We start from the raw sequence: 16338 nt of genomic DNA on the forward strand, positions 1-16338 counted from the left end.
AGCATTTAAAAATACTTTCCAAAGTTAAAATTAATATTTCTGTGGGAAAATCCCATATGACGTTGCCTTGCAGGTTTTGAAAACAATAAAATGATGGGGAGAGGAGATGGAGGGAACACATAGAGACTGGAATATCAGCACTGTTTTAACTTTATTCTCATATCACACCATTGTCATAGACTTTTGAATCATTAATTTAATCAGCTACCGGTCAGAACAGCAAAAAACCACCTATGTTTTAAGTGCTCTTTGGGAAGGGGCCTTAACTTCCCCCGTTCAAGAAGCTGACAACATGGACAATGTACCAGTTTGCCTGAAAGGTCTACATTTTACTCCACCATCAAGAGAAATTGGGGCCGAGAGAAAATGCAATTATGCAGTCCAAAGCTGGGAGGGTGAAGTATTTTACTGCAGAAGGCATCATTATTAAAAAGCAATAAAACGTTTAACAGTTACAGATGCAGCGTCTGTAGCAGAATGCCCAGAAATTGCCTCTGAGTGAGGGCTGCCTGAAAGGCTTGCCAGCAATGACTCAATAAAGAGTCGATAATCATGCCGTTAAAATCTTTGCAACCAGCACTAGTTCCCGCTAGGAGCCCCAGACTCTTAATAAGCTGCAATTAAATGCTTTAGTGGGTAACACACTGTAGCTCCCTGTTTAATGATGCATTCCTGCCCACCAAGCGTGTTTTCCTCATGACCTATAACTCTCCTGTATGGTTCTTGGACAGAGATTTTATTACAGCACAAAGGCATGATTAACCACCAAGGCATCTCACTAGACCCGCTGGAGAAACAGAGGCACTGCATGCCTAACTCTAGGCAGATGGACTCCTCCATTTTCATTTGCTGTGGAGACTGGAAAAGGCAGAAAAGTTCGTGTTGCAGAAGCAATCCGCAAAAAACTTTGTTCAGAAAACTACCTTAAGAAGGCAGTCCTGCCAAGCTCAAATCCATGAGACGCATGCAATCTACACAAAAACAGGACAGAAAATGGATCAAACTTAGCAGCAAGCGTATTCTGCTAGCTCAAAGTCATTTTGAAAGAAAGGCGGGGGTAATATTTATGTAATAAAGAATTAATCCAAGGTACTGCCTTCTCACTCGCGTTCGGAATTTCTTCTCATCACAAAATTAACAAGAAGTCTCAAACACAGGATTATACTGTCATTCATTTGGAGATATTCTTGGGAAAAGATTGCATGCTAAACCCATGTATTTATTGAGTGTGTGTACAGCCCAAAATGGCTGTTTGCTATAAACTTCTCTCTCCCTCCCAACATGTACAGTTCCATCACTAGAGCTGGTTTAAAGTTAATCATGCTGTCAGGTTCTGCAGGTGGTGGATTCAAACTCACAATATCTTGGCTCCTAGACCAGATAACATCCAGCAACTCAATCAAGGTGTGTATGTACTCTGAACTTAAAATAAAGCAAACAAAAACTCCAATCATAAACTAACGGCAAGGTCTGAAGAAAATGTGAACACACACATGAAACTGCCTTATCCAGAGTCAGTCTATGAGGTTCAGTATTGTTGATTGTGAGTGCAGGGGTTCTCCAAAGCCTTTCACATCATCTGGCACCAGATTCCTTCTACCTGGAGAGGCTGGGGACTGAACCTGGGACCTTCTGCATGCAAAGAAGACGCTCTGTCACTGAGCGTGTTATTACAACCCGAGATTCAGATCTGGTTATACTGATTCATGCTAGTATATCCTCAAGACTTGACTACTATAACCTGCTCTACCTTGAAAGAGCAAGCTCACAATATGACAGAGCTCCTGGATTCTTCTCTGATCCACCACAATAGTGGTGGAGGTGAGTAGGTGTGGTTCAACCAACTCAGGATGCTTCACCAGCTGCAGCCATTCCTGGAAAAGGACCCTAGAAGTACCAGAAACACCACCTTCTGTTTTAATAGTGTTGTTGAAGATTGTTTTATGCTTCTAATATTACTAGATGTTTCGTTGGTTCAAAATATATATGCATTATGGTTTTACATGTTGATTTTAATGTTGTTACTCAATCTGAGCCTGGCCTTGGCAGGAAAGGGCAGGTTAGAAATCCAAATATCAAACAAACAAATAAATACTATGATGGTGTTTAGGAAGGGCTGTAAGAGACTCTTCTATTTAGGAGAGCCTTCTGTTCATTTGGCAGCTGGTGTTTTACATGGGAGGTTTAGCCTGGGTTTAAAATTGTTTCACATTTTGATATGTTAATAATTGTTCTATTACTGATTTTGCTGTGAGCTGCCTATACTCCTGTTATAATGGATGAATGGGGGAGAAGGCAGATTATAAATAATATCAAAAATAACTTGTGTTTTTAGAGTGCAAAACAAGATTAGCATTTCTAGGAAGCCTTTTTTGTTCAAGGCATGTACTGAAACGAAAGCTCTCTAGATACATTAATGCAGATTCAGGAGTCTGTGCTGAGATCCTTTGGTCTGGAGCCTGCTATGTTTCAGGTGCTACATCCCAGTGCCCGTCTTCCTTTTATTTACTATGACAGAACAAGTACTTCATCGTGCCAACTTTTGTTTCCAGACCATGCCCCAAAGGCCCAGCTAACAGACTCCCCCCAGCTGTCCAGAGCTGCTGACTGTATCAAACCTGTACTCTGAAGCCCAAGAGGATTTCAAGGGTTTCTTACACAATATTGCTGGCCTTCCTGATCTTTCACTAGGTATGTGTCTCGAAAACAAAGTGATTGTACTTGCTGCAATTGAAAAGAAAGCAAGTTCCAGAGATTATTTTCAACCTCAATACTCTTATTGTCAAAAAGCATCTGCTCAGCCCATAGTCAACTCAATTTAGCACACACCTTTCAGAATAGATTGATGCGGCCCAGCCTGAGTGAAACAGTGAGCGTAAGGCAGCTCCTATGGTAGACACACTCAAGAGGATTTAAGCACAGTTTACTCAGTTGGGTCACCTGCCCAAAATTCCTTTCTTCATAAAAGAGGCAACAAGCTGTATTTGATTTCAAAGAAAATTAACCATCCCAGGTAGAGAAAGTCAAGTCCCTTGAAAACATCAGCAGACACATGTCTGTTAACAGTTTAACAGGCAAATCTGGATTAACTGGTCTAACCCACATGAAGAGGTTGGCAAGAAAGCTCAAGATGGCTTCCACGGCAGTTTTACAATAAGCCAGGAAATGCTCTCTACAGAAGGAGAGGTCAAGTAGACAGAGTCTGCAACAGTAGATAGGGAAAAAAGAGAAAAGCCTCTTTCTCTTCCTGTATAAGGGCCAGGGAGAGTGTTGTTAGATGCGAACAACTTAGTAGCACACCAGAGAAGGGATTCCTTTTTTCACTTACTCTAAGAAGCATGGAGTTTGAAAATCCTCTCTGTGCTCAGGTAATATAGGGGAGACACTAAGAACCGGCCAAAATCTGAAACCACACCCATTCTTTCACAGAATGCCTGCTGCCTGCAAAAACGTTTTAATAACAACAAAGAAGGGCATTCCTTCTTTAAGGAAAAGTCACTGAAAATCATCTACACTGAACAGCCATAGTCATTAAATGTTACCTATGGACTGGCCAGCGTGGTGTAGTGGTTAAGGTGTCCGACTAGGACCTGGGAAACCCAGGTTCAAATCACTCTCTCATGGATGCTTGCTGGGTGACCTTGGGCCAGTCACATACTCTCAGCCCTGACCCTGGCTAGCATTTGGACGGGAGACCTCCAAGGAATACCAGAGTCTCGACGCAGAGGTGGGCAAAGGTAAACCACTTCCGAACTGTCTCTTGCCTTGAAATTACCGTATGGGGTTTCCGTAAGTCAGCTGTGACTTGACAACAACAACAAAAGAAAAATAAAATAAAAAAAGGAGTAACTATCCTCCCTTGACCTGGTTACAGGAATCAAATTAATGGGCAGGTTTTCCCCTACATGATGCCGAAACTGCTCTCGCAGTTACCTTCTCCAACAAGCAAACAGAGGTAAAGCTCTACTTGTATAATGAAGTTTAATGATCTTACTACTGCAGGCCAGACAGCTGTCAGGTTGTCACAGAGACAGGATGAGGTTTGCGTGATGGATCTTCACAAAGGGAAGACTGGGTGATCAGAATTGGGCCACAAAGCTCAGAAGGGATTACATTTTTCACTCTTAATACCTTTCTGCCAGCAAACATGCAGCTTGCAAAGCTTTTTGTGTGCTGATGCAACAAAGGGGAGATTTCAATATTTGGAAATTTTACACAACACCTAATAAGTATTAATATTAAAAACTCCTTGAAGATATAAGTCACTGCATCTTGAACATTCACATCAACCATGACAACAATCTTCACAGAGGAAAAAACCCTAGTTAAGTTGTTGTCACAGTCCCTTGTGACAGAAAGAGTGCTTCATTTCCTGGTATATACTGCTACTGGCAATTCAGCATCAGGATTAGGAGCCACAGAATTTCATTTCCAGATTTGGCTTTTGTTACTTACCATGTTATAATTGCAAACAAGACAAACAGGAGGCTGAACATCTGGAAGACTGTGTTCCTTCTAATTATCTGTGCTGGATTATATTCTAGCCCAGTGATACTTACATGGGGCCCCGAAGGGGGTGATCTACAAATCTGAAGATTTGGGAGCAAGTTGAGGGTATTTGGAAATTTAGTCAGCCCTTTCTGCCTGCTTGCAGTGGCTTCTGACAACCTGCAGAGAATAATTGTTTTATTTATACCTCCTGCCCTAAGGATAAAACCCAATGCCTTGAATGTCTCCCTTAGGCCCTCAAAAAAAGTGGCACAAAGCAAATAGGAATCAAACAGGAATGCCCTCTCATCCCAACAAAACATAGTATTCCCCCATCCATGATACTAAATATGTGTGAGGTGTTTTCAAAAGGAAAACAGGGGGGACATTATAATAGCATCAAAGAGAAGGGGAAAACTGGTTGTCCAAAAAGTGACAGTTGGGATCAAATACAAATGGCACTTTTTTGAGAACTTGTTTCCCCCTTGGAGATAGATCACGATGGGTAGCCATGTTAGTCTGTCAACAGCAGTAGAAAAGAGCAAGAGTCCAGTAGCACCTTAAAGACTAACAAAATTGCTGGCAGGGTAAGAGCTTTGGTGAGCCACAGCTCACTTCTTCACTTTCTCCCTTGTTTGCTAAAATAATATATCTATATAAAATTGCCTTATCTGGAGTGTTGTTTTTATGTCCTAATTTTTTACTTGTAGCTTGGGAGACATTTGATGACAATGCAGGGTACTTGTTAGGCAGCAGTAGATTACAAGTTAAGAACCACTGTTTTGAGCTGAATCCACTGATAGTTAATTTTCTGAAATGTTCCTGATAATTGGTTTGGATCCAATCACCTGCTAGCAAAATATGCTGGTGCATGTCTTCATTCCCCTGCCTCCTAGCAGTACCTGTGACCCCCAGAAAGATTACTCCTTGAGTCATGGGACCTGTGTGAACAAACAGACACACCAGAGATGTGAAGGCCTAGAAAAAAATCAGGAAAAACCCATTCTCCTGCATGCTAATTTTTTTCAATGGAAAATTGAGGAATATTGGAGAATACTGGAAAAACTCCCATGAAATATTTTCTGTTTTGGATTAAGAGAAATGCTTCGTAAGACAAAGATTTTCTCATACAACATATATAGCATGAGGAAGTCTGAGGTCTTTCTTCAATTATTCTGATGGAGACAATAAAAAATTTGGGAAGCACTGAAACGAACTCTTATGAAATATGTTGTTTTTTTCCTTTTGGAATAAGTGAAATGCTCATTAAGAGAAGGTTTTACTCAAAAGGCACAGTATGAAAATATTTATATAAGACAAATTATGATAATACCTATGTATATTGAAGCTATTTACAACAAATTTTAAAGAATATGATTTGTTTAAATGTAAATAACCTGGGCAACAATTAATATGGTATAATCTGTTTAATGACAATTTAGTGTATTAGTATTTTCAGTGTTACAAAGTTTAACTTGATACACGAATATGCTGGTCTGATGAAGACTGTATAGGCTCTCGGAGCTAGAGCTGTCGATTCGGTTCAGTCCGAACCGAAAAACAGCCGAATTTCCCCCGATTTGGCGGTTTTTTGGTTCGGATTGGACCAAACTCAAAAAAGGGGGGGAAACGGGGAGCCGAATTCGGCAAGTTCGGGGTGTTCCCAAATAAATTCGATGAATTTGGGCCCTTCCCCCACTTGGCGCGCCTTCAGGGAGCTTCCCTGAAGGCGCGCGGGGGCCCCTATAAATAGATCTGTGCCTCCCGCCCAGGAGGAGCAGATCTCCCCCCCCCCGCCTTCAGGGAGCTTCCCTGAAGGCGCGCGGGGGGTCTTTAAACAGATCTGCGCCTACCGGCCTGGAGACACAGATCTGTTTAAAGACCCCCCGCGTCCCTTCAGGGGGCTTCCCTGAAGTCCCGGGAAGAGGGGAGGGGGTCTTTAAAACCCTCTGACATGCTTGCGCAGACATCACAGAGGGGCTTGACAACCCACCGCCCCTCTTCCCGGGAGTCCCAGGAAGAGAGGCGGGGGGTCTTTAAACCCCTCTGCCCTGCCTGCGCAGACAGCGCAGAGGGGCTTGACAACCCACCCCCCCTCTTCCCGGGAGTCCCGGGAAGAGGGGCGGGGGTCTTTTCTTTGAATTTTTTTATTGTTTTTAATAATATTACAGTTAATTTCATCATCATTTGTCTTAATTTAAACAGAAAAAAAACACAAACAGTTCTCATATGTTTATAATACTTTCTGTAACTTCCTCTCCCTCCTCCTCTGTCCATTTAAGATTCTAATACTCCCCTTTGCATTTACTATCTAATTCGTCATGGTTCTTTATATTTAAATTTCGCTAAAAATTTTAGTAATTAAAAATAAACCATTACCTTTAATCTATAAACATTCGAATTAGATCAATACATATCCTTTCATATTTACCAAGTTTAATTTTCACAATATGTTATCCATGCCTCCCATTCTCCCACAAATTCTGCATTGTCCTTTTGATTTATCAATGCTGTTAGTTTAGCCATTTCTGCTAATTCTAACATTTTATTTATCCAGTCCATCTTGTCCGGGGTTTCGGACAATTTCCATTTTGCTGCATACACCATTCTTGCAGCTGTGGTGGCATGTATTAGAAAAGTTCTCTGAGTTAATATAGTATCTGGTATAATGCTTAACAACATCATTTCCGGTGTTTTAGGGATATTATGCTGTAAAATCAGTCTTAGTTCATTGTAAATCATATCCCAAAAGTTTTTGGCTTTTTCACATAACCACCAAACATGATGAAATGAGCCAACTTCACCTTGGCATTTCCAACAGTTTGCCGACATATTTCCATACATTTTCGCTACTTTTTTTGGTGTCAAGTACCATCTATAAATCATCTTATAGATATTTTCTCTTAGTGTTTGCGAAAGTAAGGATTTCATATCTTTTGTCCACAGCCTTTCCCATTTATTCAAAGGTATATTATGTCCCAATGTCTGGGCCCAAGTTACCATCGTAGGCTTAATTTGGTCTTGTTCTGTGTAAATAATCAACAACATTTTATACATCTTTGAAATTAAATGATAATCAGAGTCCAACAGTAAACGTTGTATGGTTGATTTGTCTTTTATAAAGCCAATTTTCATATCCTGGGTAAATACTTTATTTTATTCCCATGAGACCATAGCAAAAGCTTTCTCGGCATCCAGGAAGACAAAGGCAGCTTTATGTTGATTATTGTATTCATAATATTCCATTGCATCTAGTAGAATCCTAAAATTGTCTTTTATCTGTCTTCCCAGAACAAGGGGGCGGGGGTCTTTAAACCCCTCTGCCCTGCCTGCGCAGACAGCGCAGAGGGGCTTGACAACCCACCGCCCCTCTTCCCGGGAGTCCCGGGAAGAGGGGCAGGGGGTCTTTAAACCCCTCTGCCCCCCCCCGCGCCTTCACAGGCTTCCCTGAAGGTGTGCGGGGGGACCTTTAAATAGATCTGTGCCTCCCGGCTGGGAGGTGCAGATCTATTCCACGCCCCCCCGCGTGCCTTCAGGGAAGCCCCCTGAAGGCGCGCGGGGGGTGGTGGAACAGATCTGCGCCTAACAGGTGTTAGGCGCAGATCTGTTTAAAAGCCCCCCCCCCGTGCCTTCAGAGGGCTTCCCTGAAGGCGCATGGGGGCCCCTTTAAATAGATATGTGCCTCCCAGCCGGGAGGCACACATCTGTTCCACTCCCCCTCGCAGCCTTCGGGGCTTCCCTGAAGGCGTGCAGGGGGCCCTTTAAATAGATTTGTGCCTCCCAGCCGGGAGGCACACATCTGTTCCACCCCCTTTAAACAGCTGGGAGGCGCAGATCTGTTTAAAGGCCCCCCCGCGCGCCTTCAGGGAAACCCCCTGAAGGCCCGCCGGGGGGGGGGGGGGCAAATTTTCCCCCGAACTCTGGATCTCGCCCGAATTTCGGGGATCCGAAGCGGGGCAGTTCGGACTTCGGCATGGCCCGAATTTAAAAGGGCCAAATTTTGCCGAAGCCGAACTGTACCGAATTTTTTTTTTCAACAGCCCTACTCGGAGCAACAAAATGTTGATTGATAGTAATGGTAGGGGGAGATGAGTTTGTTCAATCCCCCCAATTATTAAGGTGAAATTCTAAATTGTCTATCTCACCCCTCATACCCAATTCCTCATAGGCTCCCAGCTTGTTCCTTCTAATAGAGAATCAGATGGCATTTGGTAATTACTACATCATACAGGGCAACATATAAACTAAGTTTATGCATATTTGGGGAAATACCTTGGTATGCAGAAAAATATCAATTTCCTCAGTCATCTCCCAAACATGTAACACTCCCCTAATTATAATCAAAATAAAAAAGAACGTATATAAATGCAAGCTCTCATGATCCCTCTTGGCAGCTAACCATATGAACTTCCCTTAAAATAAGGCAGACTTTGATATATGAAGTTCAGTCATGGATTCTTCCTGCACTCCCCTCTCCTCCCTGGAAAAGTTGATGGCCTAGATGGCAGAACCCACTGAGACTATGATTAACAGCTATGCAGATCAGGGGCTGTGCTGAAGATGGGGAAGCAGGAAAATTGCTCTCCAGCCTCTTAGGTCAGCAGAGCAGGCACTTGCAGAAGAGGAAGAAGGGAAGGATTTCAACTGCTTAGCCTTCTTCAGTGCAGACCCACAACCCCCATGGTTGCCAGTCCCCATGAATTCCACAGCCACAAGAATCAACTTCCATGGGTTTGGAAAGGATGGCTGGAGGAGGGCAATACAGGAAAGATCTCAGATGCTTGCACCCATCAATCATGGGATCCAACACTCTTGACTAGTAGAAATTCTCCATAGTCTCAGGCAGAGAAAAGTCTCTTGCAATGCTTGAGAGTCTCTAATTGGAGGTGCACAAGACAGAACCAGGGACCTTCTACATGCAAAACATGCAATCTACTAGTGAACCAAGGGTTTATGTTGAAACCAAAGCAGATTATGAAGAACTCCAATAGGAGTGAGTTGGGTGAGTGGGCAACTATATGGCAAAAACGGTTCAAGGGAAGTGAAAAGTGATGCACACTGGGAGAAACCCCCTCCCAACTGTATGCATACTCTGTTAGTTCTAAACTGACTGTTAGTTCTAAACTCTGTTTAATGTATAATGCAGCTGCATGTAGACTAATTAGCATCCTACCTCTTTCACTTCTCACCAAGGCATAAAAAAGAACCAATAAAGTCATCAAACACAAAACAGTCAGCAGTTTAAAACCAGTAGTAACATCTGGTATAAGGATACAATCTTAAAGATCCTAAAATCAGCTGTAAAACATGTCTTTAAAACCAAGGTCTAAAATCATCCAAATAAGGTAAGATAGTTAAAACCAAATGTGTGTGTGTGTGTGTTTGGTTTTTTCCTCCAAAAGTCTTGAGAGAATTTAAATGTCTTTTTCTGGCACCTAAAGGACACAAGACACTGTAGGGAAGGGATTAGAAAATGTAGGGGTCACTGCTAAGAAAGCCTCACCACTAGTGTGCACCATCTGGCTTCAGAACATGGGGGCATACAGATGATGACCTCAATGGGTACTAAATAGGGAGAAAGTGATCCTTCAGGTACCAAGTAGGGCTTGAAAAGTCCGTCTTGATTTTTAACACTTTGAATTCTGGCCAGGAGCAAACTAGCAATCACAGTAAAGTTTTTCACAGTGGCAAGCAGTGATCTTTGTAAATTATACCTGCTAGCAGCCTACCTGTTACATTCTGAGCCAGTTCTTCACCATTTTCTAGTTGTTTAGGTATATACTCTGTTCATGATTTATAATGATCTTTCTCCTCCGGTATTTCAGTTTCTTAAGGAGTATAAATGCTCTTTCGTTATCTTTTTTTTTCATTCAAGAAAGCTCCAATAGTAATAAGTTGTTTTCCAAAGTATCACTTAAATGGTCTTTCCAAGGTATGACTAAAATGGACTTCCAAATAGTACAAGGATTCACACACGATGCCAAGTAAATTATTAAAAATCATTGCCATTACTTACCTTTTACATTATATTGATTCTCTTTAGTAATAAGGCTGTTAGATGCTGAAGTGATTATCTTTATGGATTTATTTAGAGTATTTATGGGCCCCACCTTTTCCCTAACACACATCCAAGAGGTAACATCTATAAATATGATCGATAAATACTCAGCTGTTAAAATAATTATAACACATTGCTAAAGCACATCATTTAAAACAGATAAGCCAGGGGCCACAACTTTAGATTTTTAACAAAAATTATTGGTGCACGATTAACATGATGTATTTATTTATAGTTTTATGGTATATATTAGGGAAAAGGTACAAAAGAGCAATCAATCCAAGAATTAGATCTATGAGCAATAAGTGCCTAGACCCTTTTGTCAGGGTGGCACCAGAAAAGACTGATTAGTGGAACTGGGGTGCTGTGTGCGTGCTCATGTATACATGGGTCAAAGAATAGTTTAGGCTCAAGGTCTTACCTATCCACCTCATCAGCGATGTCATAATCTGTAGATACTTCGTTTTCTGTACATTAAAAAAGGTGAATGGACCCAACAGGAGTGTAAACGCTGCCTGAAACAGACAAGGGACAAAATTCAGACTTAAGAAAATCATTCAATTATAGAAGAGAAGACTCTTCTAGAGAAGTATATAACAAAGGATTTGTCTGAGCTATAATCTGTTTAACAGGAAGACAACCTGCTTGGTGGTCAAGCGGCATGCCTGATTCCTGCCCCAGGCAGAATCAAAACATTCTCTGCATTTGGCTCACAAACATTTGCTATGGCTGCTACAAAATGCTACAAAGCATTAAATTCCCTTCTGTTTAATCTTATATGCTGCAAACCATTCCAGCAGAATCAAAACTCTGATGGCTTGACCCCGAAGAGCTTTGGACCAAAAGTTAATTAACTGAAGTTATTATAGAGCTGACTATTAAATATACAGCACACAAAAATTATGTCAAGAATAACTGATATAGAGATCACATAAAGAAAACAGAAAAATCAAAATAAAATTATAGCAGGCAAAAAAGATTGCCATTTACAAGATTCTTGCTTTAATTTAAAATTGTTCACTCTTCTCCCATTTCCAGCACAGATCAAATTAGTTGATTAACCCATCAAGTTCAAGGTGTTCTCAAGTTTCACAGAAGTTCTTCTTTTTTTGGAATGTCTGATGTTTTCTCACTCTTGGCTATTGCAATTATTCTATACATCAGTTTTATTTTGTCCTTCAGCAGACTCAGATCTATAATTTCCTTACAGACCACTTTATTTCCAGCTATCAACAATATACAAAGTCAGCATTCAAACTGCCAGCACCCTATAATAGAACAATATTTTCTATGTGATAGAGCCAAGAACCATCTGTACAGAACCTTTAATGAGCCTTTTCATTTTGGAGGGTATGAAATGGGATGTACCATGTTTTACCCATATGCTGCCGTTTTAATTTGCACAATCATGCGATTTACTTCTTCTGTTCCCTTCTATGGAAACAATTTCTTAAAAGCATACATTGCTCAAAAATCTTTTAAATCCCTTATATTCAAATTGTTATAGTTTTATAGGTGTTAACAGCTAAAAGCAGATTCATTCTAGACCTTTCTATGTATATCACATATTTCTACTGCTAAAAAGAATAAAAATAAAAATCACATTCTATTCTTACCTTGTGTTTCTCAAAGTTACCCATTACCTAAGGTATGGTAACAATTAAAGCAGACATTGTGGGTAATCACTACTAATAGGTAGGGTTGCCAAGTGCCCAGTGATGGTGGGCAAAATCCCACCAATCTACTGGGCTGCCTGCTGACCAGTTGAGGGCCGGTGGGCAACGCGTGCATGCGCGCCCGCAAACCATGCCCATGTCATTTACAGGTTTACCCAGAAGCGACACAGATGCTCTAGCAACCTCTGGCAAAACTCTATGAAAACCACAGAGTTTTGGCGGAGATTGCTAGGTGTGGCGTGTGGGGCGTGCACATGCATTGCACCAGGTGCACGCGCATCATGTGCCCCAGCCACGCCCCTGAAAAGGCAAGGGACCTGGCAGCCCTACTAATAGGGAGATAGTGGGACTAAGAAAAAAACCCATACCTTTAACTAGATCTTTATGTCTGCTGCTTATATTAATACATCCTTTGTCTGCAGTGGCCTGTGCCTTGTAAGACCCTTATTTAAAACATTATAAATCTACTAGAGATGGATTACCTAATATAATTTTTCATGGCATTTGCTAAACTCCTTTAAGAGTTTGGGCCTACATAATGAGACTGCTTCTACATAAAAAAGGCCCTGCTGTATCAGACCAAGGCCCATCCAGCAGTCTGTTCGCGCAGTGGCCAACCAGGTGCCTCTAGGAAGACCACAAACAAGACAACTGCAGCAGCACCATCCTGCCTGTGTTCCACAGCACCTAATATATTCAGCATGCTCCTCTGATCCTGGAGAGAATAGGTATGCATCATGACCTGCCATTGCCTCATGCGCACATCCAGGAGTGTTCTTGTGGCACACACCCATGTGGATGCTTACATCAACCCAACAATCTCTTCTGAACTTTCCTCCTTCTCAGTGAGTAAATTTACTCTCTTTTCAGAGGCTGGGCTTTTTTTGTAGGTGCCCCCCCAATTACGGAACAGTCTTCCTGAGGCAATGTGCTAAATCTCCATATCTTTGGCCTTCAGAGAAGCCTGGTTATTCCAGAAGGCCATCAGCTGATAGTTTCTGGATGGAGTAATGGTAAGTGAAATATTATTTATTGCCTTTGCATGGTAACTGGTAACATCTGTAGATGTGCAAGAAATTATGTTTTAACTTATATAAGTTTTATTTTCATTATTTGTTTCATTATTTTAAAAAAGTATAGTTGTACTAAAGTATAACTATACTTTTTTTAAAATGCTAGATATGGTTAGATACTCAGACCCTTGCAAAAGAGCAGGATATAAATATTTTAAATAAATATATAACATCAATAGATGGTTGTTTCTTAGTCATTTCTCTTGAACTCTATATTTGTGCTAGGAGAAAAAAAGGACTCCCTTCATTATTTGTTACCCACCATAATAACAGAAGCTTGGAATGGCATGTTTTTGTTTGTAATCTTATAATGGCTAAAAAAAACTAATATATTTGAACAATTTCACGTTAGAACAGTTTAATAAGCCACTTTTAGCTATTGTTAATCTTCATTTTACAGGTGATAGGAAAACTTGTGAAACTCCATCAATCATACTGGCCCACTTTACGCTTTCCTGGGTCTGCAAAGGCTGATGTTAAGTGGGTGTACCCATTGCGTGCTCTTTAATCATCCTATCTGGGAAGAAAGAGGAACGAAATTGCCATTCTCTCTCTTTCCATTTGACTCCTTATTCTCTCCAGTTAGAGGAAGACTCGCTAAAGACTGCAGGGCAAGAGGGAGGCAGATGCTAAGAGCCTGAGGTACATCATGGCTCCAACCTCCAGCAGTATCCAAAGAGCTTTAGAATGAACAACAGAATAATCTAGGAGCTGAGTGCTCTGAACATACTGTGCTCGTGTAAAAGAGCTGTGATACTATAAGCCTAAATAAGCAGCCCTATCTAAATTCAAGATTTAAAAAAAATAAAGGAATTAGAATAAGCAGTATGTACTGCTAGAAACAATTACCAGTCCAACAGAGAAAAATGGCCATCAGTCATTGTTGGTGTATATGCATAAACAATAAAACAGGAACTGTGTAACTTAGAAATTAATGAATACATGAACACCACTTTGTCTCAATCACAAGATCTTTCAGAACTCAGAGGAGACATAAAAGAAATAGTTCCCAAACCTTTTTTTTAGTGTGTGTGGGTTTTTTTTGCTTCAGAGGCAAGCCCTCCAGTTGCATGCAATATGGAACATCCATCCCAATGCCCCTCATCTGTTATGCGCACTGAGGAACACCTGCTAATCCCTTCTGCAGAATACCAGGAAGATGTTCTGTGTAGCTAAAGTGAGAAGGCTCCATTTTCTTCTATATTCTTGTTAGTCTCTCAATCTTAAACAGCCAAACAACAACAGAGAGCTAAGCTCCTTTTGGTCACTTTTCTCAAAGGGATTTGGACATAAGCGGGATTCCTCCGCCCTGCAGTCACTGAAACAGGCTTGGCCTCAGTGTTGGCAGCAGATCACTTTGCTTTCTGTGAGAGGAAAGAGTGCTTCCTCTGGACCTGGCCTCTTTCTGCACACAAGCAAGATGCAGTTTGTGGACCAGCCACTGAAAACTCCTGGTCTACGGCCCATGTGAGAACAGTGTTAGCAGAATCAGATATGCATCTTGCGGTTGTCTTTTCATAAACACACAGATACAGAGTAACTGGACAAAAACAAGCACCAGCTGCCAACAGAACATTTCACCTATGCCAGATTCTCTCATTGCACAGCCATGCAACGGAATCGGAGAAAACGCACAGTGTGCAAAGGGGCTGTGATCTCTTATGCTGATTTGCTGTCACTGGGGCATAAAGTGCTACTCGACTAAGACTCTAATTAACTAAGGAAGATAATAATGAGAAGAGAGGCTTAAATAATACTAAAAGAATGTCAAAAGGCTTCAAACGTGGCTGAGAATGGACTGAGTTAAGTGAAATAGAATCCTGTCCCAAAGGGATGAATATTATTGGCAACATGGCGGGGAGGGGAGAAGGTTACTAGTCAAGGGAAATGCCCATCTCTTTCTTTTCCTGTTCAATGTAGTATGGGACTTGCGAGAATGATTCTCCTTTTTCATATTATGGTAAGAATGTATATATTTAATGGGCTGCATTTCTTTTATTATATTTATTGTGTATATAAAGTGCCTTCAAGTCGCCGCCAACTTATGGCGACCCCATTTGGGGTTGTCATGGCAAGAGACTAACAGAGGTGGTTTGCCAGTGCCTTCCTCTGCACAGCAACCCTGGTATTCCTTGGTGGTCTCCCATCCAAATACTAACCAGGGCTGACCCTGCTTAGCTTCTGAGATCTGACGAGATCAGGCTAGCCTGGGCCATCCAGGTCAGGGCATTTATATTTATTAGATTATATTTATTATATTTATATTATATTTATTAGATTAATTAAAAATGGAATATGTACACGGTTTATATTTTTGTAGTGATATGTCAAACCCAATCTTATATCCTATTGGTAGTATTTCCACAGAACAAGGAAGAGCTAAGATAACATTTCTGTATCTAGGGGTAACTACTGCCATTAACTCTTTAATAAAGTGGTGGCCAAAATTGGCCATACCACTAAACCACTGTACTAGTCTAAACCCTACTTGTCTTTTTGTCTGCCTTTGCCATGCCATAGTGCTGCATTACAGTAAAGGTAGAATGAGCATCAAGACATGGGCAGCTTTCTTCTATTTTGTATTAATGCCCGTTTCCTTCCGCTGCTTGATATTCTATTTTTCTCCTGTCATTTTATTATTAACAGCATGGCCTTAAGATCAGTTTAATTTTCTCCTTTCCACTATTGTATTGTTAGTCTCTCCCAGAATACTGTCATTGCTGACGTGATGAGTTCATTTTCCAGGCCTCCATTTAAGCCAACAAACAAAGGCAACTTTTAAAACAGATGTCACAGTTTCAAACTCTGGCAATTTCTCCAAGGCAAAAGACCCCATTAAATGTTATGCTGTTTTTCAGAAGCCCACAGAACTGTTATGTGGTCATGGTAGTTAGCTTGTACATTACACTAAGGAGGCAAGGGATGACAATACACAGAAGACCCTACTTACTGCAAAAGATTTTGATGTACTGATTTGACATGCAACACTCAGCAAATAATGGTGATTAGGGCTCTTCTGAGATACAGCTTAAGGATGCTTCAT

At 41.1% G+C, this 16338-nt stretch overlaps 1 protein-coding gene across 2 annotated transcripts in view; it reads right to left on the reverse strand.

Annotated features, from left to right (window-relative positions):
• TMEM104 (transmembrane protein 104) overlaps nt 1-16338 on the reverse strand; it is a 96522-nt gene that overhangs the window by 19946 nt on the left and 60238 nt on the right. For both annotated transcript variants that reach the window (XM_056867342.1, XM_056867341.1), the window contains exon 8: nt 10968-11061. In XM_056867342.1, the coding sequence (XP_056723320.1) occupies nt 10968-11061 (94 nt within the window). The remainder of the gene's footprint in view (nt 1-10967; nt 11062-16338) is intronic.

This window comes from Euleptes europaea, chromosome 1 (assembly GCF_029931775.1).
Source record: "Euleptes europaea isolate rEulEur1 chromosome 1, rEulEur1.hap1, whole genome shotgun sequence".
Taxonomy (NCBI): domain Eukaryota; kingdom Metazoa; phylum Chordata; class Lepidosauria; order Squamata; family Sphaerodactylidae; genus Euleptes; species Euleptes europaea.